The sequence below is a fragment of the Chelonia mydas genome, chromosome 22 (genome assembly GCF_015237465.2).
Source record: "Chelonia mydas isolate rCheMyd1 chromosome 22, rCheMyd1.pri.v2, whole genome shotgun sequence".
Classification (NCBI taxonomy): domain Eukaryota; kingdom Metazoa; phylum Chordata; order Testudines; family Cheloniidae; genus Chelonia; species Chelonia mydas.
Genome location: NC_051262.2, coordinates 14131004 through 14156795, shown reverse-complemented (window position 1 = coordinate 14156795; position 25792 = coordinate 14131004). Strand labels below are relative to the sequence as shown.

Genomic DNA, 25792 nt, shown 5'->3' with positions numbered 1-25792 from the left:
TCATTGTGCTAAAGCAGCTGTCACTGCGGGGCGGGGAAGAGATACCTGTTTTACCTAGATGGGCATTTTGATAGCCCCGGGTCACCAAAAGGCAGTGAGAGGAGGGCTATAATTCACACAGAAGAGGAGGTGGGGAAGTCAGGAGGCTACAATCCACAGAAAGAATCAGAGGAAGTGCAAGGGGTGACAACTCTCAGACTGCTAGAGCTATGTACTGCCACCAGGTAGTGGAACAGGGTGTGGGGGGGGTCTGATTGGTTCCTATCTGCACCCCTGGCTGTTCTGTATAAAGCCCCATAAAACACAAGGAGAGCAAATATGTATCCACAGGCAGCCCTATGACCGCACCATAGATAACTTAGTCTTTGACTGTTTTTACTTTGAATGGCAAAGTCAGCCTATAAATATTACGTGCCAAAGAAGCTTGGTGTAAGATCTAAGTGACTTCAGGTTTCTTGTGCAAATAAAGTTAAATTTTGTACTGACACTCACTTCATCAATCATCATGGTTGGCCTGTCAGGAATGTGTGTTTTGCATGTGGTTTATGACAATACTTGCTGAGTAGAGATTTATACCTGAAGGTCTGAATGTATGGAGGTGCAGTGCAGAGCCACGACGCAGGATTTCAGCACGCCCCCCAAAGTGCCAAGTGAGAGCAAAGGAGAAAAACCAGAGGAAAAGTCTGCAAATGCTGGAGTTTCAGATCAGCCATTAGCATGGGCTCTCTGGTTTGTCACTGGGATTACAGTAGCTTAAAGAGCCTTCCCTTTTTAAATTGTCCCAGCAGCAATGATGCACTTCAAGTCCAAAGCAATGGCTCCAAATGTAATAAAATCCCAGCTCCCCAGTAGGGGATAAGGAGAACACCCTACAAGGGTGCACAGGGGTCTTTTACATTCCTACCTCTAGCCATCACAGAATAAACATGACAGGAGAAACAGAGGGATGGCATGACTGACACACACTGGTCACTAGCGCAACAAGCCGGCTGTTCTTAGCCATCTTAGTAACTGAAAGTTCAGCTCCCCTACAGACGTCTAAACAGCTTAAGCCCCTGTAACCTTTGCTTTGGAAGTGGAGAGTTTCTTACTATCAGAGAAACATTTTCAAACTATGAACCCCCATGTGCAGGGGGAGGGTTTCATTTTGTGGCCTTTCTCCATGAGTCATAACAGAAAAGCCAAGACAAAGAGTGTTTATCCTGGAACAATAGATAAGTAAAACTGAACAAGCTGGCTCTTGTTTTTTGCTGGGGAAAGCCCCTAACTGTCTGCACAAAAAAGGGTTTTTTTTATTGTGGACATCCAGTTTAGAATCTACTATCCTACTCTTTGCAGAATCACCACAAGGTAGTCATGGAAGAAATATCAGCATTTGCAAATATTTTTACTCACAAGGAAACTCAGACAGTACAACTCAGTATCCTGCTACAAACCATGCCATATAATATGTAATATCACCTAAAACAGGAACCACCACTGTGACAGTGAAAGGCTCACACACACAGGATTTCTGTAGGAAATCTTAAGTCTGGTTTCATTTCAACACTTCCCTCGGCCCTATAATTTTATTTAGCGAAAGAATTCCTAACAGTGATGATGTTTCAGAGGAGCAGCAAATAGGCAGGACCCAGATTTCACAGCTGCAGGGGGAGCTTCTGCCATTCAGCAAAGCACAGGGGTCTGGCACAGCTATGAAGGGGCAAGACTGAGACCTCTCAGGACATTTCTCTTACATTTAGAGAGCACCTTTCATCCCAGAGAATCCCGAAGTGTTTTTCCTACGGATATACAAGCTATATCTAACAATTCACCTTAACTCTGACCCTTGGGGAGTTGTATGCCATGTTGTTGCAACTGTGTCAGTCCCATAAAAGATATTATTACCTCACTCACCTGGCTAGTTGAGCAGTCTGCCACTTTCTAGACATCTGGTACACCATAAGAATGGCAACACTGTCAATTAGGCCTACCACACACCTGTGGAACTCCCCAACAGGAAGACGTGAACAGAGGAAATTCCAGTGTATGGGAAAGATGACTAAAGAACTACAGTCAATCGGTTGCAGTCAGCAAACAGATATTTCACATGGGCCAAACAAAACACAAACCTACAAACTTCAGGACCTCAGCCTCATAAGTTCAAGATGAATGCTCAATAAGTCCCTCACTCTCCATGGTCTTCTCACTGATGAGCTGCCAAGCCTGAACTACATCACAGAACCCTGGCAGACTGATACTGCAGTTTCAGTGTCATCTTCCCTTGTTCCTTTGCTCCCCTCTCCAACACAGCATGACGGAGCACAAATCTGGAGGTGAAGTAGCCAATCTACTCCCCTCCTGGCTAAAAAGTAGAAGCTCTCTTGAGCTAAAGTCTGCTTAATCTGCAAGGAGAGAGACTATACTCACCTGGGCATCCTACTCATCTATAAGCCACCAGATAGAAAAGTCTTCCCAGAGGAGCAGAAAGAAATGTAGTCTGACCTGGTGATGAAAGTCAGAAGACTCATCATCTTGACAGATTTCAACATTTATATGGATGATCATGTCACTAAAACAATTACCCAATGTCTCCTATTCAAACTTCCCACCATAGGTAATTTCTGGATGCATGCGTACACAGCCACACCATGAAATGAGTATGACACACACACACTCTCATGTCTGACCTCCAGGTAGGGAAAAAAGCTTTCTGTTACAAGGCAAGAAACCACCACAACCAAACCCCAGGCCTGAAAATTCTTGGGATCCTGCTAAATTCTAAAACTTAGAAAACTCTATCCAACCAAGAGGCCAAGTAGTACAAGAATTAGCAAGACACTCCAGCCACACCTTGCTACGGCCATAGAACAATGTAGCATGATAGCCATCTCTCCAGCCCCCCTGCAGACCACTATGACACTCATACAACCTGCAACTTGAAGAGTAGAAGGTAAGAAAACAAACATTGGTGGTGGAACATGCAGCCTGAAAAAGGAAGACAAAAGGAATGTCTACAAATCTATGCTGTACAGGAGGCGAAGAGCCCACCTCTCCTTTGCTGCAGAGGAAGCAAAGCCATCCTGTATAAAACTTTCCCATACCATAAACCTAGACTGTTCCTTCCAAGCACAGAACCTCTTCATGCTGGGGATTACCTTATTTCACAGAGAAGATCAACCTCATCCAGGAAGACCACGTGGGTGAGCAACAAGGTCAAGAGCAGGACCAGATACACACACCCTTCTTCCACAGAGCTTCATGGAAGCACTGAAAATCAGGTCACCGCCCCCTGTGACTCCAACTCCTGTCCTTCCTGGATAGGAAGAGATATGGGAACATCCGAGATCCCTAGTATCACATTGTCAATACTTCCTTTGATTAGGGAAATCTAATATGCACCCTAACCCAGGCAATATGCCAACCAACATTAGAATAAACCACTGCTTGACACCAAAGACTTCACAGCGCCTGAGCCCCCTTCGCCTAAGCAAACTAATCTAGTAGCTAGTCAGACAGTCTCCAGTGTTACCTGTCACATGCCAGTATCCTTGATCCCTCTTAGCCAGGACCTGGTGAAGTGAGAGGACTTTTTGCACTGGAAGATTACCTGGTTGTGGACAAGGGAAGTATACCCATAATGCTGAGGGACCGGTCTCGGGTATCTAATACCGGCTCATCACAAAAGATTCCTGTCCCATCTTCAAGAAGCTGTAGTGGGAACAGACACTCCTAGGTCAGCTCAGATTCTTCCTCTCAAACCAAACCCAGAGGATTATTATGGGACACTGTTCCTCTACCCCAAAAACCCTCACCTGGAGAGTTCCACAAGGCTTGATCTTCTCCCCACTCCTTTATCAATCATATCAATACGAAGCTGTTAAAAGAGTTGGTGAGACAACTTGGGCTGAAATGTCAGCAGTACAGAACTAGCCATCTCTATATCCCCTTTATGTCGAATGCAAACAGTAACATCTCCAAGCTTATTCAATACTTGGTTGAAATCAGCACCTAGATGAAGAGTAGCTGGCTAAAGCTGAACCCAAGTGAGACTGAGGCTGGTAGGAAGAGGGAAGTATGCTAAAGTACTTGTCTCTATTAGAATATTCCCCCACTATTGAGGGCAACTGTCCTCAGATTGTCTTAGGATACTTTTGGGCTCCTCAGTGCTTTTGGATGCCCAAATAACTATGGCAGAAAATGTCCACTTCCATTGGAGATAAGGTGGGTGAGGGAATATCTTTTATTGGACCAACTTGTGTTGGCAAGAGAGACAAGCTTTTGAGCTACCACAGAGCTTTTCTTCAGGTCTGGGAAAAGTACTAGAGTATCACAGCTAACTGTGTAGCTCGAAAGCGTGTCTCTCTCACCAACACAAGTTGGTCTAATAAAAGATATTCCCTCACCCACCTTGTCTCTCCAATACCCTGGGATCCACATAGCTACAACAACATGGCATACAACAATTCCATTTTTGGCGGATTAGAAGACAGTGCCCCTTCCTGTCAGACAAAGACTTGGCCACAGTGATCCACACATTCGTGATCTCCAGGCTGGATTATTGCAACTCATATCTAATAATGAAGCCAAAGACCCTTACAGCATTTCACCTAGTATAAAACATAGCGGCAGGTCTCTGTCTACATCATTCCAGTGCTCTGTTCTCTGCAATGGCTCCTCACTGAATATAGAGTCCAGTTCAGAATATGTCCTGACAGTCAAAGCCTTCCATTGGCCTTGCTAAAGCAACCTAAGAGACCTCCAAGGACAACTACTTGCCTGCCAGTCAGGAGAGGCTTGTGAGTGCAGAAAACAGAACTTTCACAGGAGCTTGACCTAGAACTCTTACATCAGACAGAAACCACAAGCCTCAGCACAATCAGAATTAAATGTCAAAAACATTTATTTGACTAGCTTCCCTTCAGTGAGTCATGCACTCGCACATACAAATACTAATCTGATAAAAGTGTCAAACCATTTGTCCTACAGGCTGAAAAGTAAGAATGATGCTATTCCCATTTTAAAGTACTTGGAAAATGCTCAGTTACTAGAATGATGGGGGCTACGTAGACTTAGAAAGGTAACAGATAAACACACCCTCATGGATGCAACATCCTCTCGTCGAAAACTTACAGCAGTTTAACAGCTATACAGCCACAGGAAGTGAAAAGTACTGTACCCAACTGAAACTGAAAAAGGAATTTAGGGAGGTAAAGTGGAGTTACCCAAAAAGATATCTGGCCAGGATTCAGGACCAAAATCCTGACTCTCGCAAAAATGCCAGGGGATTAACAAGCATGTGTAATCAAGACTGATTTTTGTCTCACCCTAAAGATGGCACCTCCAGTAATACAGTGCCCTCTAGTGCTAAGCTGATGCCCAGGCTCTGTACTGGCTTTGAGGAAAAAGAGCTACCAATAAAATCCTGAGTTTCCCTTGGAGGTCTTAGTTAAGCACAGATCTGTCCTGATGCTGCTTTAGGGGTATGCTCTGAAACAGTCAGATCTGAAGGCCATATATAATCTACTAGCCAAAGACAACCAATAGTCCCCCTTAGGTAAATTTTCCTACTGTCTGCAAAGTATGAGATATGGATAAGGAGATAAACTCAGAAGACAGAGTGAAAGAATGCTCTCCTAATAGGAGTATCTACTCTGCCTTCTAAATGAAGAGGCAAAATGACAAAGACGGTACCAGGTGTTAGTCTGGTCAAGGCTATAACATGCCAAGATGCCAGTCACAATAACACAAGGAATAAGAGTTTTGCTCTTGAGTTTTACCAGGTGTTCCAATGTGAACTTTCTGATTCACATAGATTTGCTGCTCAGCTCCTTTGCAACCAGGACTATAAGCCCAAAGAGTAGCTCTGGCTGGTCCTGGTGAGACATCTACCAGACTTTTTCATACCTACGCTTACCAGTGACTGTGGAGTGTGAGGGCTGCAGCCAGTGAATAGTCCATGGCAGGTCCAGGATACAGATAGGCTGCAGGGAGGAGACCCAGCAAGAGGACACTGACAGCTCGCTCACTCGTCCAGTGCAGAGATGCAGCCTTGGAACCGGCTGCAAAAAAAAGCATTTTCAACACAGAGTTTCTGCACACAATATCCCAATCTGAACAATGGTTAACTCATTCTGACCAGCTTTGTGCAACTAGGTGCTTTCTCAGACCTAGATACACAGCTCTTAGCTGGGCAAAACCAGGTTGCCTTTGACTTATTGCTACAAACAATATTCGTAAGAACATAAGAATGGCCATACTGGGTCAGAACAATGCTCTATTTAGCACAGTACCTTGTCTTCTGACAGTGGCCAGTGCCAAATGCTTCTGAGGGAATGAACAGAACAGGGAAATTATCAAGTGATCCATCCTGTCATCCAGACCCAGCTTCTGACAGTTAGAGATTTAGGGATACACAGAGCATGGGGCTGCATCCCTAGCCATCTTGGCTACCAGCCATTAATGGACCTATCCTCCATAAACGTATCTAATTCTTTTTTGAACCCCGTTATACTTTTGCCCTTCACAACTTCCCCTGGCAATGAGTTTCACAAGTTAGCTGTGCATTATGTGAAAAAGTACTGCCTCTTGTTTAATCATACCTGTTGTCTACTAATTTCACAAGGTTACCTCAGGTTCTTGTGTTAAATATTCCTATTTTAAATACTGCCTTAAATGTTGTTTTAAATCTCTCCTCTGAATGCTCCCTCTGCTGTTCAGAAAGTAAAGTTCCTTTAATTAGGATACAGACGACAGACTGAAAAAGCTGATAGATGAGGCCAAAGGAAATGCCACCTTTGTTTGTTTCATGGCCTGCTGGTCATTAACAGGCCCTTTCACAAACACCACAGAACAGGCATTTTTGAAAACAATAGTAAAGTTAGTTGCCCTAGTGCATAAGTGTATCAAGAACTGCCTGCAGATGCAGTGCTTGCCGGTTTTGCCTCCCCGTGGCCTTCACTGAGGGCCCTGCTCAGTATATGACAGTTTGAAAGGAGTGGATGAATAACAATGAAGCAGCACAACAGGATGGAGAGGGAAGAACACTGGGCACCAAGATGCATTGGTTCTATTTCTAGTTCTCCCATCAACTGTGTGACCCAAGGCAAGCCACCTCCCTTCTCTGTGCCTTAGTTTTCCACCTGTGATATGGGATAATGATATTGAAACCCCTCCCCTTTCTTTGTGAAATGTTTTAAGACCTATGTATGGAGTGTGCTGTATCTGTTAAGTATCTGATACATCTGTGATAAGTCCATGAAGAGCTGAGTGCATGAATTAGGATTGCTGTTATCTTAATAAGAGTAGGGGCTGGAACCCCCAGGTATTCAGTGCCTAGAAGTAGCCTAAGAGGCCCCATGATCTCAATCCTCTTCCATATACAACTACCAGTACACAGTTCTGTTTGCACACAAGGTGACTCAGACAAGCACAGAAGTGGGAGTTTGGGGTCTTTGTACCTTACCTACTTTTCCTACACATTTTGGACACCACTAGAAAAAATATGGTTCTAAGAGATGTTGACATATACTGAGGGAAGCAGGACACCTTACAATACATGGGCACTTAATAGGCGAGAGCTAACAGCATAAAGTTACAAAGAACTGATTTTAAACACACATCAGATCACTTGTCTAAATTCTTACTGCTGTTTGATCAACCTGAAATCATGAGCTGGAAAAGAGATTTAATGTGAACTGTACCAAAAAGAAGACATGGAATTTCTCCTGCTCTGCACAGGGTGACCGATATTAGAGAAGAACTGCTGTGACAATGGAACAAAAAGATCACCAGCAAAACAACTGTAGTGGACTAATGTGCTACTACCATGAACTTCGAGAAATACTTTCCAACGTGCAACAAGTTTCTTCTTGACATAAATGTAGCAAACTTTTTTTGAGTTGGACTTGTTTACATATTGAGACTGTCCAAGGCCACGTTGTTTCAAGTAGACATGGTCTGTGGAAAGAACTGTTAACACAGTGTGAGTAGTTTCCATAGCTCGAAAAAGTAGAAAACTTGTAGGGGAAAAGGAGTGGGGGAAGCGTGGCTGTCACTTTTTATCGGTTTGTGTCTGCATTCTTCTTTCTATTTTCTGCCACTTCTTTCTATTTCCAGCTCCACTCTGCCCCTTACTCCACCCCTAGCCTAGCTCTGCCCTCATTCTCTCTCTGCCACGAGGCCAGCTCCAGCCACAGCTCCGCTCCACCCCCAGCCCAGATCCAGCAACAGCGAGGGCTCCGCTTCGGCCCCAGCCCAGCTCTGCCCTCACACCCTCTCCACCCCCAGGCCAGCTCCACCTCTAGCCCCAGCTCCTCCCCCAGCCCCAGTTCTACCCCCAGCTCTGCCTTCAGCCCACGCTCCTCTGCTGAACCAACTGTGCAGTAATGGAAGGGGCGGCGCAGGCAGATTCCATTACTGGTCTGGGGGTCAGGGGGGCGTGACAGGAAAAGTTTGGGTTTAAAGGATATAAAATCCTAATTAATCCCTGGTCATAGTATTTCTCAGGTTTAATGGCATACATTATGACAGTCCGGGATTTTTGTCTTTGCCTGTTTATCTTACACCACTCTCCACTGATTCTTGGTAAGTGGAGAAAGGAAATTTTGTCCAGCAATGAATCTTGCCTCCAATCCAGTCTTTATAGCCTGACCTCAGATGGACCAGAAGCTCCTGTCCAACAAAGGAGCCACAATTTCGGCACCAAGCTTACAACAATCACCGTCAATCTATGGGAGGGCCATAAAAAGGATCACCCATTCTTTAATCTAGCTTCCCTTTTCCTATCTTGTGGAGGTATGTGGAAATTGACTGGATAAAACTAACATCTTTGTTAGTAAACTGAGAATGTTTGTTTGAAATTCAGTCAATTTCTACCATTTAAGAAAGATGCTAAGGGGAAAAAAAAGCTGGATTTAGAATTCCACTTTTCCTGCAAACTGTAATAAAATGACATTGCATGTGAAATTACTGAGAAGTTAGTTTTAGGCTGACAGAAAGAATCATGAAGTTTTCAGCAGAAAACATGAAGTGCAAGGTGAGATCTAATAAACCATTACAGCACAATTTCCTGTTCACAGAAATAACTGCCTGAATTTTCAGGCAATACCAATTTCCATGCCCTTCAAAACAGGATGGAAAAACCTCACAGCAATTTGGAAATTTTTGTAGCATCGAATTATACTGTAGATGTTTACTTCCTCCAACTCCTAATTTAAATTATGTCAATTGATTTTAAATCAAAAGCTTGTTCAGATTGAGGTGCAGTGAGTAGATAAGGCAACTTCTTATCTGCGACTATACAAATCACTCCACGGGGCCAAGAAAACACTGTAATGACTAGGGTGATTGAGCTGGCTGAAAAGGTCAGGATCAAATATCACATAAAAACAACAATATAGATAAAGAACAGCAGCTTCCCAAGTGGTTATCAACAGAACTTTTGTCCCATCTTAGACTGACATACCATAGCTTCTGGGAGTAATGTGGATTTGATGTGCCAGAGTTGGCCGATCCAAGACCGTTGTACAGGCAAGCACAGGTCTGGTCAACAGACTTTTACTGAGGAGAACTGTCAACGGAACAAAGATTGATTAGTTGCCTTTTATACCCCCAAAACTCAAAGGTAAATCCCTGCAAGTTAAACTACAGCAACCAACATCTTAATCAATAAGCAATAAGAGTCCAGAGGGCCGCCTGAAAAAGGAAGCCAGTGGTTTCTTCAGAAAAAAGGATGCACAAAGTTAGAATAGGGAATACAAATTATACCCCACAAACAAGACCATGGGGGAGAGGGGGAATGTGTTATTTGCAATATTTCTAACAAGCCTGGTGTACACATGCTTTAGAAAAAAGAAAAGGAGTACTTGTGGCACCTTAGAGACTAACCAATTTATTTGAGCATGAGCTTTCGTGAACTACAGCTCACTTCATCGGATGCAAGCTCATGAAAGCTCATGCTCAAATAAATTGGTTAGTCTCTAAGGTGCCACAAGTACTCCTTTTCTTTTTGCGAATACAGACTAACACGGCTGTTACTCTGAAACATGCTTTAGAATTTCCATACCAAGGATTTAAAATCCAAAGCCCCATGCCTGCAAAAGTGAGACAAGCTGCACCCAAAACAGTGCTTCCAGGAATCTGAGACAAGAACATCAGCCACCAACTCTGGCATGACAAACTTTGCAACTATGTTGTGAGCATTGGGGAAATCTTGCCTTTATTTCATGAACTAAACAGGCTACATTAGAAAAGACCTGCTCAATACTAAGCTGTTATGGGTAACTATGGTATTTTCAAAGATCTGAACTGGTAGTAGGTCTGTTGTGTTCTTTCTGATGCTTGTTTGCACCTTTAAGCTACCAGATTTTTGTGGCATTGATTCATTCAATGGCTTGGCATAGCTGACACATAATATAATATTCTGCACATCTATAGTTAAGTAGTAATAGCGCTATGCCTTTCACAAAGGGACCTCAAATGAGCTTTATTTTACTGCCTCTCTAAAGCTCACACAGGCAGGTGGAGTGCTGTACAATTACAACTGACAGAGGGAGAACTAACAGATAGCTTAGAGCAGTTGCTCTCAACCTTTCCAGACTACTGTACACCTTTCTGGAGTCTCATTTGTCTTGTGTACTCCCAAGTTTCCCCTCACTTAAAAACTACTTGCTTCCAAAATCGGACATAAAAATACAAAAGTGTCACAGCACACTAGTACTGATAAATTGCTTATGTTCTCATTTTTACCACATAATTATCAAATAAATCAATTGGAATATAAATATTGTACTTACATTTCAGTGTACAGTATATAGAGCCGTGTAAACAAGTCAGTATCTGTATGAAATTTTAGTTTGTACTGACTTCGCTTGTGCTTTTTATGTAGCCTGTTGTAAAACTAGGCAAATATCTAGAGCAGTTGATATACCCCCTGGAAGACCTTTGCGTACCCCAGGCTGAGAACCCACTGGTTTAGAAACTGTGAACCAGGGGTCTCAAATACTCGGCCTGCGGGGTTATTTCATGCAGCCTGCCAAGCTCCCCATGCCCCCTGGAATTATTTCCTGCGGCTGCCAAGCTCTCCTCACCCGCTGCCCGCCCTCCCCCGCAGCGTGCAGCACCACCGCTCTTCTACCTACCTCCAGGCGCTTCCCACTGCCAAACAGCTGTTTGGCAGTACTTAGCACTTTCCAGGAGGGACGGGGGAGGAGTGGGGAGCACGCGCTCAGGGGAGGAGGAGGAGAAGAGGCGGGGCCAGGGCGGGGATCTGGGAAAGGGGTGGAATAGGGGCAGGGAGGGGGCGGAGTTGGGGTGGGGACTTTGGGGAAGGGGTGGGAAGAGGCAGGGCAGAGGCGGGGCCTCATGGAAGGGGTGGAGTGGGGGGCAGGGCTTTTGTACCTTTTTATGAAAAGGTGTCAGTGATGCGGCCCTCGGACCAATGTACTAGTCCTCGTTGGCCCTCATGGTGAGTTGAGATCCCTACAGGGAGCATCTCTGGCTCTGGGTTTGTACAGCACCCAGCACAAGAGGCTCCAACCCAAGGTAGAGCCTTGGGGGGTAACAAGCAATATAAACAGCCGCGGGGGAGACCCCAACACCCCCCCAAAGCATAGCCTGCAATGGGGGAGGGAGGGATAGCTCAGTGGTTTGAGCACTGGCCTGCTAAACCCAGGGTTGTGGAAACTGGAGTTCAATCCATTTAGGGATCGGGGCAAAAATTGGGGATCGGTCCTGCTTTGAGCAGGGGGCTGGACTAGATGCCCTCCTGAGCTCCCTTCCAGCCCTGATAGTCTGTGATTCTATGACCAGCGCTAGTCACGGGATTTAGCGGGGAGGCAGAAGCTGGGGGCCACGGGGGAGGCTCCCAGACCGCGACGGGTGACAGACCCGCCCAGCACCAGGCAGGCGGGTTTCTGGCCCCCGGCCCGGCCCCGCCCCGCAAAGGGGGTCGTCGCTGTCGCTGTGCCGCGTCACCCTTGCCAAGGCCCCAGGGCGGGGAACAGACCCCCCGGCAGCCCTGGCCCAGGGCAGCTCCGTGGAGGGGCCGGGCTGAGCCCCCCGCTCCCCGTGTCCCGCGCCCCCGGCACTCACCCAGCGACCCGCCTCGGGGCCGCCACAGGCCCCCCCGCACGAGCAGCGCCGCCATCTTGCCGTCTGCCCCTGACCCCGGCCCGCCCCCACAGCCCCAAGGGCACCAGGGCACCCGGAAGCGGAAACAGACCCGGGGTCGAGCTGCTGGAGTCGGGGTTGGCCCCGCGGCGCGAGGAACCGCCCCCTTCCTTCCGGTTCCGCCGGGGAAGGTCACAGCGGCCGGAGTCGCCTTCCCAATGGCGGAGCTGGACGGGGGCCGGGACCCCGCGGTCTCCGAGCTGCAGCGGCTGGTGGCCGCTGAGCAGCAGCGGGCGCAGTTCACCGCCCAGGTACCTGCCCCCGGCGGCCCCTAGGTTCCCTCCCGGGCCCGCGACGGGCAGCCAGGCCCCCTGCTCCCCTCCCCCCGGCACGCTCTTCATGGAGCTCCCCCCACATCAGCCCCGACGGGGTCCAGACCGTCAGTCCCTGGGGCCCCTATTGCCGCCCGCCCCCAAGGGACTCCTCCTCCTCCTCCCCCTCGACGCTTCTCACCACTGCTGCACCCTGGCAGCTGATCGCCCTGGCGCCTCTGGGCTTGCTCCGTCAGTTAGGGTGCAAAGAAATTGCTTGAGCCGCAGCAACTCTTTTGTTACAAATTAAGCCCGGCTTGTAACCCTCCCAGAGGGAGCAAGGCGGCCCCCTGCGCATATCCCCTGACGCTGGTTTTGGGAGATGGTGGGTAATGTGAGAAAGTGACTTGGTCCCGTTCCTAATGAGTAGCTGCATGGAGCACAGAAATCACATTGTCTTCGGCATTAATGGACCCCTTTGTGCCATGTCAGCAGAAAGACCAAGCACTGAACTGGCCACAGTGACTGAATTCTCAGTTCTGAGGGTGATGGTCCCTTCGAGGATAAGGCAGAGGGGGAAAGGATGGTGTTCTGGCAGGACTCCTAGACAAGTGATTGTTGTACCCCTCTCATATTTTAGCTTCCCCATCTGTAAAATATTTGGTTAAATAGTAGTAACATGTTTCCTGTTCACATCCAGGTTCATAATTTCATGGAAGTTTGCTGGGACAAATGTGTGGACAAACCTGGCTCAAAGTTGGACTCCAGAACAGAAGGCTGTCTAGCCAGCTGTGTGGACAGATTCATTGATACCACATTATCCATCACTAACCGCTTTGCTCAGGTTGTACAGAAAGGAGGACACTGACTACTGCATTTCCCAGCTCCGGACAACCTAATCTTTCCTGTTGAGCTCAATGGACTTATCAGCTGTCAGTGGAGCATCATCATCTGTTCTAAGCTACATTTTATGTGACACTTTCACGAAATGCAGAAGTGGTTGAACAATCATTTGCGGAAAGCACAACTGTCCCTGTGAATTCTTTAGCTGCATTGAACTGTTCATAAATGTGTCATCGTACTGCAATTTAATAAAGCATCAGGAACACTTGTCCAAACAAGTCTTGCGATGTGAAAGTGTGTATCACTGCTTTTCTACGTCTTTTATCTAATTAGAGGAAAGTAGAGAAGAGATGTGCTTGCTACTGACACAGGGGATGGGCATAGTATCTTAGCATCAAAATTAAATTTTAAAAATGTAATATGAATATAAATGTTTTCAATGAACTAATAAATTAATGAAAACACTTGTTCTGCTGGAGTGTTTGCAGCCTAAACCTAGAAGCTGCACAGTAGGCTAATGCATGAAAACCAAAATGTGAAACTGGTTAAAAGCTTATTGCTAGGGCCTAGCCTATTGCACAGTTCTGTGGCTGTGAAATTTGCTGCACATACCAAGCTTTTTTTTTTCTTTCTTTCTTTCAAATTGGTTTTAGCCCCTCTCGTTATAAAGAAAATCTTGAAAATGTCAATGTAAATTGATACAGTATCTAAAATTTTGTCTGTATTAGAAAAATTGTACTGGTTTAACTAAATCTAGTCAAACAGAAGCCTTTTCATGGGGTTAACCCTCACTTATATCAGCTGAGCTTAATTTGGTGATACACTAATGTAAATGACAGAAGACCCCAGTTATCTGAGTATGTTGTAGTCCAATGCAGAAGTCTAATGTGGGCTTGAGAGACTAAAATAGATTTCCCTTTACTCATGTTTAAAGGTACAAGAATGGATACAGTCTTATTTAATAGTCTACATCTAGACATTTTACACACATTTAGCCTAACCTGATGAGCAGTGGTTGTAAATAAATTGACCACACATTTGAAAAGTCTGGTTTATTCTCTGAGCCCATCAGGACTTATGTTATCTAATAAGGTTAACATCCACCACTGTGTCACACACACACACATTAAAAATCCTGTACTTAAGTTTCATAGAAAGGATATACAATCCACCCGGCCTTCTCTGGCTACCTCTTAGAATTCTCTTCAAAAATATGTTCAATGGTGGTAGTACAACACCATACGGAGCAGGAAAGCTGGAAGTGGGCCTCAGGTAGGAGATTATCCAAACAGAGCTGGAGGGTACCAGAATCACAGACACACAAGCTCTTTAACAGATTTGGGGTAGGTAGAAAAAAAGAGGGCAACTTCTTAAGTGAATTGCTGGTCTGTTTAACAATGAGGTTTAGTGCTGTAGACATTGCTGCATTAAGGGGAAAGAAAGGCAAAGTTAGGATCATCCTGGGTAAATAAATCGTGGCTAGGGCTGGGTAAAAGATCCTGAAGCCCATTCTAGCCAGCCCATTATCCTGAGTAAAATGCCTTTAACTGGCAGGTGCCCAATTGGCATATGTTCTTAGGATGAAGAAGCATGAGGCAACCAAAGTTCAAATGCCTGGAGACACTAGTCCATCAAAGCAAAAGTACTGACATACCAAGCACTCTATTCACTGGTTGCATTGGGAGCTGGACCATCTAGGATAGTAGGATCATTGTTTGAGCCCCAACGTTCAGTCCTGCCCTAAAATCCACCCACAAAGTCCACACTGAGTCCAGTGCAATATATGAATCTATTAACTTCTGCAGTTATACATTTCCTAATTTAAAATCTTTCTGTAGAGGATTTCTTTATAAAAATAAAAATTTCCTTGAACATTTCTCTTGTGATGTGTGAAAAGCTGCTGCATTGTTATTGCATGAACATTTCTGCAGATTCAAATAGAGAAGTGGCTCTCACACTGAACTAGAAAAGAATCATTGACAGCTCCCCTTCCTGCTCATGGAAATCCCTACACTAGGAGACAGGACCTTAGAGAACTAGGACATTGCTTAACTCCATCAGAGAAGGAGCTGCCCACATATCCGTGCCCTGGAAAGGAAGTCACAAACACTGGCCTTCTAGAAGAGGGAGTGGATGACAAGGTGTAGACCAAGCACTGTGTCAGTGGTGGGGTAGGGGGACACAGAATGACAGACACTACAATGATGTCTCTCCATTTTATCAGTGTCAGCCCATATGCACAGGGAGAGCTAAAAAAGCTTCACCTGCTACAGGTGGAGAAAGGGAGACAACAAATTTAAAAAAAGACCAAGGATCTGGGCTATTGTGTATTTATCCAGATTCCCTCCTTTTCCTCCCAAGTATCTACTAGTTCTCTAATTGAGCAGATTATAGACAGGAAGGCAGGGAGGATTTGTTTGCCAGGCTGACATATAAGACATTCCCACTAGAAGATAAACTACCCCGACGTTGTGTTTCTGCTATCTAGTTTTGAACTCACATTGCAATCCCCCTTACCTCTCTGGTATTCCCCCAGTCTATGCTGAGGCCCAAATCCCAGGCACTATTCCCCCATCCCTTTGGGGCCCACCACGCTGATTCTTAATTCCTAGGGGCCTGATTCTGCTCTCCTAGCAGGGTAAATCAGGAATAACTCCACAGAAGTTAACAGAGCTACAGTGATATAAGAGTGGGGAGTTAGGAATTGGAGTCTCAGGCAATTTACATCTGCCAAGGGCTGTACAAACATTAGTTCCACTCACAAAGACCAAAGAGGTAGGTAGGTATGAGCGAGGCACTTCGTCTGCACCCCAGGAGCTGCGAGTGCTGACTCAACAAGAAGTTCTGAGGAAGAAATCTATAAAACCCTTACCTATGTGTATAACCTGCCTTCATGGCGCTGCAGAAGCACAACTGGGAACAGTAGTAGTTCATGGATTAGCAGAATGAGGATCAGTACGAGTTTTTAATACAAAAGCATGACCCAGCCTCAATATGTCGGAGCAGTAATCTACACTGCTCAGACCAGAGAAGGCCATCTCACCCTTATTCATTTAGCACTGTCCAGTCTCAGCGGTAAAAGCCTTCAACTGGAACTTCACTCAAGCAAAGCTAAGTCAAAGGAGGATCCCAAGACAGGTACAGATCTGAACTCTCGTAAGAATGATGTTTCCTCTTGACTTGGGCACAGATTTGTAATCCCATTGCATCTCCATGGCTTACGTATATGCAAGCACACACAGAGAGAAAAGGCTTTGTGAAACGTTTGAGACCATAGTTTATATATCTGGGAGCCCAGATACCTCAATTCTGATCTAGAGAGATTCAAGACCTCCAAATTCTGAGAGTGTAGACACCACCTACTGTCGCATATGGAAATTCAGGGGAACGTGGATATGAGACTGTACGTGCTAAGAGTCCCCTTTGCCATCTTCTACTGGAGGGTATTGAGCAGGGACGCAATCTCCTATATACAGACTGGCTCCACAAAACATATTCACATGTCTATGGAACCTGATCAGTGGTGGACATATTGTACAAAGAGAGGAGCAGCCCTCACCAGACCTTTAGAATCCCTGAACACATCCATGCTCTGTCCCTGGGTCTTGCTCTAAAGTGGTGGTAAAGAGATCAGATTTCAAAAGGAAAGTACAAATGGAGTCTTCATGTTTATTGCAGGGAGAAAGGGTTCCTTTCCCCCCCTGCATCCCAATCTTTGTGTCAAACACATTGGGCCAGCCAGAGACAGAACAGGAAACCTATCAGAGGCCCATCCATCAGCACAAGTGGATCCAGAGGGACGTGTTACTGATAGGAAGGAGGGAAAGTCAGTCACACAAAGGGCAGAGGTAGGGGATCTGAGGTAAGTTTGAAACAAACCACTGCAGTGGGGTCACCACACCCGCAGCTAGAATTGTGACACCCCACCCGCCCTTCCTTGTTCCAGACCAGCACCTCCTCCTTATTTTGACTGTCCATGTGGGGCCACATCCGTTTATTTTCATCCTGGGGATAATGCTGCAGTGAAGGGCCCCTGCTGTTAAATCCAATGGCACATCCTTTGTAATCAGGCTGGCAAAAGTGCTGTTAGTCTGTGGCCTCTGCTCTTTATTGCAATTGTGTCTTGGCCATTATGTGGTTACGCATGAAAAGAGGAACAATTTAAAAAAACCTAGAGACAGTGCCAATGCACCCATTTCCCTTCTGAAGACAGCCCACAGGAACTGTCAATTAAAACTGAATATGGCCATGAAATGAGAACAATTATAGAGTCAGGAGTCTGGGGTGGGTGGGCAGGAGATGTGACCTGGGGGACAGGCATCTTCTCCACAGGCCTTTCAGCTCTCCTGGTTTTAAACCAGCAAAAACACAAAGGGTGCCCTCTGCGAGCCAGCAAGGTGCAGAGCCCATACCTGTGGCCTGGCAGGGTATAAAGTTGCTGTGCTCCAGAAATCAGTTAGGCACCATATTTGTACCACGGGGCAGTGTTGGGAGAAAACATTGGCCTCCATTCGCTGACGTGCAATTTCACCCATGGCCCCAGACTCACTGCCTCTTGTTAGTCCTCATCGGAGCTGTCCTCCGACTTCTCATCAGCTGCCACTTTCCAGTTCGTCCTCTTGCTTTGCTTCTCCGGAATCTCACTGTGCCTCTCTGAGGCAGACACAGGGCATTTCCTCCTTTTTTTCTTAGACCACTTCTCCTTTTTCTCCTCAGGTTCGCTGTCCTCAGAGCTGCTCACACTGGAAGAGTCACTTTCCTGCCCAGAGGAAGAGGCAGGTTCCTTTGCGAGCCTTTTCCTGGTCTTCTTCTTGTGCTTGTGTTTCCCTTTCCTGGTGCCCGAAGTCCCCTCCTCTGAGCACTCGCTTTCTGGGGAAGAATCTGATGATGCCTTCACCTTCTCCTTTTTCCTCTTCTTTCGCTTTTTGTGTGATCTCTTTTTCTGCTTCTTCTTCTGTGATTTCTTTAGCCTCTTCCGTTTGAGTGACGCATGCACAGATTGTTTTCCTGGGTGAGATTTCCTCTTTCCATTGACAACGTTTTGTTCATCTTTCTCTTGCTGGTCACTGTAGCAGGAACAAAGAATAGAAGCCTGGGCAGAGTCTAAATTAGCATTTTCTATTTCAAAGCATCAATCAAACCCATCTACCTGAGTTCCTTTCAAGACAGACATATGGGTGCTATGTCAGATAAGTTGACTGCATTTTTAACTTCACCTCTTAACAGTGTGGGTCCATATCTTATAATTGGGATGAGGGGCCATTTCAAAGGCATTTTAACCAACCCAGAGCATGGAAAAACATAACATAATGCTGAAAAACTTGCTAAGAACTCCTTATCTATGACTATCAGGAATCAGGTAAGTCCTAGATTTGGCAATTCTACTATGTTCGGTTTTTAAAATAAACAAATCTGTGTCCCAATAGGTTTTTTTTTTTTCTGCATTTTCACTCTTTATTGCTCTCATGCTACTGGAACTCTCATTCTGACTAGCATTTCTAGGTGCAGACGTGCTTGCAGCCAGTCAGTGAAAGCTGGATCACTTCAGGAAATTGCTCAACTCCGAGAAGCCAAACACTTATTTGCATAACATTTCAGCCACACAGGGTTAAAGCTGGATGTCCTGTTATTAGAAGAGATACAATCACCTCTCAGGACTCAGAACAGGGAGGGATCTTCACTACAGGAATGGTGCCACATATGGGCAAAGTAAGGACAGCATTCAAGCCTTAACTCAATATTTATGCCTTATGAAGTGAAGCCAGCCCTCTCACATTATTGTCAGAATTGTTTTGAGTAAGAGAACACATTAATAGACCGGAATTTCAGGCCACATGTCTGCTAGGTAAACTATTCAATTCTGCCTTGAAAGGTCAATTGACAGTCTATATTGGAGAGGTACAAGCTCTATATTTCACTGTGCGACTTGACAGAAATTAAGACATTGGACTTTTCAGTAGGCCTGTTTGCCCTTACCTGTCAGTATCAAATTCCTCTGGATACAACTCTTTATAGCCACTGTGACCCCATCTGCAAGAGAACAGCAGGAAACACATTAAAACCACACACGATATTCAGAACCAAAATGAGGGTGAAATGAAAGAGAGAGCCTTAGGAAAAATATAAAACAAGAGTCCAGAGGAATAACAGCTAGTATTTTCCTTACTTGTTTAAGGTGCTAACATTTTGCTTTGCTAAATTCTGTTCAGATCATTCTGAGCAGACTAACGGCCACCTTGCTTTTTTCTGGTAGGGAACTTGTACCTCCCTGTGTGGCAGAAGCCCAATGATTTGGGAGCTCACACTTCTCATAAACACCCAGGGAACATGGGGTGAAATCTTAGCCCCACTGAAGTCAATGGAAGTTTTGCCATTGACTTCACCCATGGCATGTAATTTGCTTTGCTCACCCTGTGCATTTCCCCATAGTAAGAGGGTTTCATTTGTATTCAATTGTGTGATCACAAAATTCCATTTATAATGCAAAACACAAGTATATGGTTCTTTATCACTGTGGTAAAATCTACATACTACTAGATTCAACATCTAAAACCTGTCCAAACACAGAATTACAACTGTACTGAGAATCTTCAGGCAGCAAGAATGCCAACAGCCAGATTAGGACTGGGTGCTAATAAAAATAAAAAAAGACACCTGGAGGAATGAAACGACTGGCTAAAATGACAGTAAAGGAGGAGTTCAGGGAGGTACAATGCAGCTTCTGTTTCTTAGAAATACCCCCAAAAGTACTGACCAGTATTTCCCTGTAACTCTGGGAGATTAGCTACCTTGATATCATAAGTAGATTCGGTTAAATTCTACAGAGAGCAGTACTAAACAAGTCGTGGGTTTAGGGCTGCATTTATTTAGTGCCAGAGAAGAAGGATGCTTTTGTGACTAACGCACAGGACTGAAACTCAGGAGATCTGGGCTCCGTTCCTGGCTTTGTGTGACACTGGGCATGTTACATAAGTCTCCCTGTGCCTCACTTTACCATCTCTAAAATCGGGATGATACTACTTCCTTATTGCACAGGAGTGTTGTGAGGATAAATTCACTAACTTTTGTGAAATGTGGGGGTCATAAAGTACCAGATACTTTTTCTATAGGAACCGTGCCAGGATAGTAATTCACCCACAAACCTGTCTGGCATGTTGGCTTCACATTCATAGAGCTTCTTATTCCAGGTCCGGGCTCTGAGAAGGTCGTCTTCGATCATGTCAGGAACATGCACAAAGTTCTTTGCCTTCCAGTCAGCCCTTTGGCTCTCCTCGTCAAAACCGTCACTGCGCATCCGACTACTGCAGAGAAAAAAGGAGTGTTCTCCAGTGGTAAATTCAGAGGAACAAATGACTTTTTGGGCAATGAATCAATCTAGGGCACAGAGGGCATTGGGGAAAAAGCACACATCTGACACTCTCTGGATGTCAGTCCATGCAAAGAGATTCACTCCATCTCTACAGGGTGGTCACTCAGAGCTTCCATGGGACCAACCCAATGATTAATAAATGACTTGCACAGACTGTTGCCTTTCATCAGTTTCTCAAATCACTTTGCAAACAATAATTAATTATGCCTCACAGAACTCTGAAAAGGCAAGTATGCATCACGTCAAGCACTACTGAAATGCTACCATCTCTGGAATGGATCGCAGCAGCTGCTTAACAGTGCACAGTGACACAACAGTTTAAGGCAGGAAATTAAGATGACAGTATCCAATACAAATTGGAGAGGGAACATAACTACTGGAGTTGGAATTTGGTCAGAGTACCAGGGTTAACAGCCTGAATCTAATAAAAAGTGCCATGGGGTCTTTAATGATTACAACTGATCATGACTTCACTTTTACATCTCATCTAAAAAATAGCATCTCCCAGCACCAAGCTGGGCCACTGGGCTCAATACAGACTCAAAGGCAAGAGTTAGCAAAATGACTTCTCACATCACTTGCTAATTCCTTGAAGGTCTTCATCCATGTACAAACCAACCTGATCCTGCTTAGCTTGTGAGATCTTCAAGCACACCAATGACCATTTAACCAGTTTGTTATGGTGAGAGTAACCACAGGTGACCAACTATTATCTACATTAATACTGGCCAGGGGCTGGGAGGAATTTATGTGGTGCAAGACCTTCGGTCAGAATGATTTCATTTAGTGATAACCCACATCACACTATAAATACTAATGCACCAGCACTGAGTACATCTACCAAAGACAGCGCAGACTTTTCAAATATCACTATCACATTTCTTAACACTTCTTAACCAAACTATAATCTTGCTATTTCAGAGGCCCCAGCCTACCTAAAGTTACATATTTTTAAAACTGCACACCTGGATCACCCCACAAAGATGCAGTGTGAAACTTCAACAGGAAGAGTGGTGTATACAGGTGTGATGGGGCACCTGCCCCACACTGGGCTCTAAAGAGTTAAAAGAGCCCTAGGGAGGCTGTGTAGGAGGCAGCCAATCAGAGAATGGCTGAAGGGAGCAGCCAATCAGGGCCAAGCAGGCTCATATAAAAAAGGAGCTGCAGGGCAGAGAAGGGCAGTTTTCTGCTGGGAGCCCAGGGAGGAAGGACTATGTCTCGGGAGGGCTGTGAGAACTGCCAGCACCCTGAACAGAGCCGTGCTGTGAGCAGGAACCAGGAGAGTGAGAGACAGCTGAGGCAAGGGCAAAGAGGATGCTGGGGCCACAAGGAAATAGCCAGACAATTTGCTGCAGTAGCCACAAAGGGAAACGGCTGAACAGCAGACTACAGATCCCCTAGAAAGGGGGAGCACAGCGTGTGGCATGGCTGGAGGGCTGTGTCACTGAAGAGGATGCCAAGGTCCTTGGAGAGAGGTGGGTCCTAGAGCAGGAGTAATGGTGGCAAGGCACCACCCGGAAGAGGGTGTGCTAATATGCGGCGCTAATCCCCAAGACAGCCAGCAAGAGGCACCACAGTGATGAGTGAACTCTGTTAAAACCAGCTTATACAGGGATGCTCCTGTGTGGTCACCAAAATGGTTAATAAATTTTTGGCCCTTACACAGGGCTCCCGCTCTCTTTAAATAACTGATTAAAGATTAAATAATACTACAATACAGAGTGGTAAAGAGGATTATTTCCTCCAGATAACTAAGTCCCACCTGGAGGTATTGGGTGACATTCTCCCTTGCTTCCACCGGTAAGTCTCTTGAGTCTGCTTCTCCAGCTCCCTTATTTTCCACATTTCTGATTCTTCCTGAATCTGAAAAATATGAAGAAAATGAGAAAATAAAATTAAGTACCCTACAGAAGTGATGCTCTGCAACTACAAAACATTGTAACTTCACTTCTTCTGGGTCAATAATTGAAGTTTGATGGATTTCAAACTAAGCTGACCTGCTACAGTGACATAAACGAGCCTTTTTAGCTATATCAAGTTAACCAAAATGAGAAACATAATGACAATTAATTGTAGTGGCAAACAACTTTGTTTTATAGATGAGGAGCCTTATTCTGTAATCTGATCCATGCAGGTAGATGCTTCAGTTAATACAGAATCTCTCTCTCATTGGAGCTCTGTACTCATCCAGAGTTCTGCTCACATATCTATTGCAGAACTGAGTCCCAAGTGAGTAGTCCTGTAAAATGCTTGAAAATACAGCATACCCAGTGCTTTGACACAGATTTTGTTCACATAGCCTTGTTGTGCATGTGGCATCATCTTAAGCACATATGAGCTTTGGAAAATGAGCCTGGTGAATTAAATGTCTTAGTAAAGAGGGCCAATTTCTAAATCTCTCAAGAAATAACAGCCTTGTGCACTGAAGTGAAATTCAAATTCCAGTGGGGATCCATTTTACAGAGGCACAAAACCCTAATAAACGCTAAATTAAAATAATTTCTTATCTTAAAGAGACAACAAAACCTCAAAGTAAACGTTGTAGGGGGAAAAAAGCTTTTACAAGACATCAGAGCCACAGAAACACTTCCATTATTTTTAAATAAATCAAACTTGTAAACAAATATTCCCTTGCCATGTTTACAAACCAAACAAGGCAGCGCTGAAAGCGAAACTGACTTTTTCACTGCCCTAGTTGAGAGAGAGGCAAAAAACGAAACGAGTTTAAACAGGGAAAAGCTACATTAGTAAAAATACAAGTCATTGTTAGTAATGTAGGTAAGGAGCTGTGCTTATGCACAAAATATGATTTTTTTTCAACTGATGGGGCCCTTTTAAAAATTAATTCACCTATGCATTCAGGATTAAATTCACTTCTGTGCAGAAAATCAGCAGATAGCCTTGGCACCACCTAAGTCTCAAATACAGCCCTGTGAAATTCTTTTATACATTTTTCATTTTATTATATGGAAATGTAGTGTTGTTTCTTTTATCAACTCTCAGTAGGTGGGTTGGATCATGCCGGGAAGGGGCTGGGGAGGTGGGTTGGGTTGGGTCCTGCCCCTGGGGTGGGCGGGGAAAGCCTGGGAGGGACAGGTGGGCTGCAGAGCAAGCCCTCCCCACACTCACCATGCAGCAGTGGCTCCTGTCCTGCGGGGCTGGGCTCAGCTCCAGCCACTGAGACTGGTGCTGCAACTGCATGCACCAGTTCAGGTTTGGCCTAGCCAACCCTCCATCATGATGATGGAGGGGCAGCTGGGTCAAATTTGAGCTATGCTGTGACCCATGTGCCAGGTGGCAATGTGTGGAGAGGTGAGCCACGACCAGCCCTGAAGAACAGGAGCCAACACTGCAGGGTGAGTTTTTTTCATTTTATTTTGTGTTTTGCATTTGCAAAAAATGTGGGGCTCTAGCCCCACATACACTCCCAAACTAGGGGCCTTGTGCTGGTCTTCTGCCCAAGAGTGAACTTCACCCTAAGTTTTGTCTGTTAAATTTAAAATTAGTGTGAGTTTTTAAGATAAGTAATATCTTTAATTTAGGAAGGAAAATGTTGAAACAAATTTAATCATGGTGCAAGTAGCATGGACCTCTCTCTGCTTCCACCTGCTATGGGGCATAAAGGACCCCAATGATGCACTGCAGAAATTTCTACCTTCAAAAATATACTTGTGTGCTGAACTTATTTGCTGTGTGGAACAACTTAAGTCTAGCCACCATAATTTAGCAACAACAAAATGAAAATACCATAGCTTGACACAATGGCATCAAGAAAGAGCTTTCCCCTGTAAATATCATAACTCTGGACATGCAACACTAAACAGGAAACAGATCTTGATATACAGGAGGAAAGTCAGACTGTATCAGCAAGACAAGGTTGATAAGGTAATATCTTTCATTAGACTAACTTCTATTGGTGAAAGAGACAAGCTTTTGAGTTTACAGAGAGCCCAGACTTGAAGAGCCATGAGAAATAGTACCATACTTTATCACAGGAGAGAGAAGCAAAGGGATCTAACATGGTACCATACCTTGTTGTGTGCATCAGTGTGACGAATGACATTTCGCAAGAGGACTTTTCCTAAAGGGACCCGAGACATTCTTTAACCTTCACAGAAGTAACAAAAAAATTATGCTATTAGAAACTCACATATAAGACTCTGTAATGCAGAAAATGCTCTTGTCAGGACAGTGAGATGAATAGCGTAAAGGCAAGTTTTTTCCATCTGTGTGACAGTAAATGCGCTATTGACTCAGGCTGAGATGTGTGCTCCCAAAGAAGCCACTCCATTACCCCAAAACTAAGCCTCCTACGAAACAGTCTGCGTGTACAGGGGCTAGAAAGGATGATCTAGCAGTTGGTGCCCACATCCAGAGTCTTTGATAAATCCCTGTATCTCATATCCCACATACCAATGAGCAGATAAGTGATAATTACTCCATGTCTCTTAATCTAATATTTTGATGTTGATCACTTTACAGAGAGTGGGTCTGAGCCTGCTCTCACTTACCCCAGCATAAGTCAGAAGTAACAGCACTGAAATCAAGGGAGCGCCGCTGGTGTAAAACGGACAGGATGAGGACAGACCCAGGCCCTACATATACAGCCATTCACCCACCCCTGAAGCGCAGCCCCCGTGTGGCATCACCCCGCAGCTAGCTGACCGCTCACAGCAGATCAGGGCAGAAAATAAAGGGCTCTAGGGAGATGTGCTTCAATCTCAGCCCAAAGCACCAGCCCGCCTGGGACCCATCAGCCGCAACACGTGGGCAGCCAGGCTGGAGGCCCGGACGGGGAAAGCAGAAACCGGGCCAGCTGGCAGGGAGCGCAGGGCGGCAGCCACAGCCCTGGGCACCTGGGTGGGGGCGGGGGGCGGGCGAGGTATCGCCCCACACTGATACGTTCAGGCCTGGGGAGCCCCCCCCCACAGGCACAGTCCTCACCCCTCCCCCAAAGGCCTCACGCTTCCCCCCCAAAAACTCCCCCAGAACCCCCGACCCAGCGCTCCCCCCAACCCAGAGCCCTTCTCACCCTCGGAGGAAGGGGGGTTGCTCGCTCCCCCCACCCGGAAGTGGGTGACCCGGAGGTGATTCCACCGGAAGGACTGGGCGGCCTGCGGGGGTCCCGATCCCGAGGGCCCGGGCCGGGAGAGACACAGCTTCTGCCGGGCTCCGGCGT

At 45.5% G+C, this 25792-nt stretch overlaps 3 protein-coding genes and 1 long non-coding RNA gene across 6 annotated transcripts in view; 1 reads left to right on the top strand and 3 right to left on the bottom strand.

Annotated features, from left to right (window-relative positions):
* Positions 1–12202, bottom strand: part of LOC102946859 (beta,beta-carotene 9',10'-oxygenase) — a 76133-nt gene extending 63931 nt beyond the window's left edge. Inside the window, exons 1-3 of one of the 2 annotated variants that reach the window (XM_043534133.1) lie at positions 12073–12198; positions 9446–9550; positions 5897–6041 (exon numbers count right to left, since the gene is read on the bottom strand). In XM_043534133.1, coding sequence (XP_043390068.1) covers positions 5897–6041; positions 9446–9550; positions 12073–12127 — 305 coding nt within the window. In that variant the 5' untranslated portion in view covers positions 12128–12198. Of the gene's footprint in view, positions 1–5896; positions 6042–9445; positions 9551–12072 lie in introns of both variants that reach the window. The other variant, XM_037882290.2, reaches the window with a different exon arrangement.
* LOC122463563 lies at positions 510–5890 on the bottom strand. Its single transcript, XR_006287034.1, has 3 exons — positions 3138–5890; positions 2410–2484; positions 510–1980 (listed from the first exon to the last, which is right to left on the bottom strand). It is a non-coding gene; the product is annotated as an uncharacterized LOC122463563 (long non-coding RNA).
* Positions 12203–12209: 7 nt separating the features above from the next.
* On the top strand, positions 12210–13708 carry TIMM8B (translocase of inner mitochondrial membrane 8 homolog B). Its single transcript, XM_037882298.2, has 2 exons — positions 12210–12401; positions 13102–13708. The coding sequence occupies exons 1-2, from the start codon at positions 12309–12311 to the stop codon at positions 13267–13269; spliced, it is 261 nt and encodes an 86-aa protein (XP_037738226.1). The 5' UTR covers positions 12210–12308; the 3' UTR covers positions 13270–13708.
* A 573-nt stretch (positions 13709–14281) lies between these two features.
* NKAPD1 (NKAP domain containing 1) lies at positions 14282–25783 on the bottom strand. 2 transcript variants are annotated; one of them, XM_037882296.2, is made up of 6 exons: positions 25646–25783; positions 24645–24721; positions 22376–22476; positions 20387–20545; positions 19221–19274; positions 14282–18310 (listed from the first exon to the last, which is right to left on the bottom strand). In XM_037882296.2, exons 2-6 carry the CDS (start codon positions 24711–24713, stop codon positions 17803–17805), a joined length of 891 nt encoding a protein of 296 aa, XP_037738224.1. In that variant the 5' UTR covers positions 24714–24721; positions 25646–25783; the 3' UTR covers positions 14282–17802. The 2 variants fall into 2 exon arrangements, with proteins under 2 accessions (XP_037738224.1, XP_043390071.1); XM_043534136.1 differs by having other exon boundaries at positions 25125–25688.
* Positions 25784–25792: the final 9 nt, after the last annotated feature.

Excerpts from the sequence above, each read along its gene's own strand:
- NKAPD1 (XM_037882296.2), bottom strand. The coding sequence starts at position 24,713 with ATGTCTCGGGTCCCTTTAGGAAAAGTCCTCTTGCGAAATGTCATTCGT. Across the intron at positions 22,477-24,644 it reads ACACTGATGCACACAACAAG|ATTCAGGAAGAATCAGAAAT; the intron begins GTATGGTACCAT and ends CATATTTTTCAG. Across the intron at positions 19,275-20,386 it reads GAAGCCAACATGCCAGACAG|ATGGGGTCACAGTGGCTATA; the intron begins GTTTGTGGGTGA and ends GTTCTCTTGCAG.
- TIMM8B (XM_037882298.2), top strand. The coding sequence starts at position 12,309 with ATGGCGGAGCTGGACGGGGGCCGGGACCCCGCGGTCTCCGAGCTGCAG. Across the intron at positions 12,402-13,101 it reads GGGCGCAGTTCACCGCCCAG|GTTCATAATTTCATGGAAGT; the intron begins GTACCTGCCCCC and ends GTTCACATCCAG.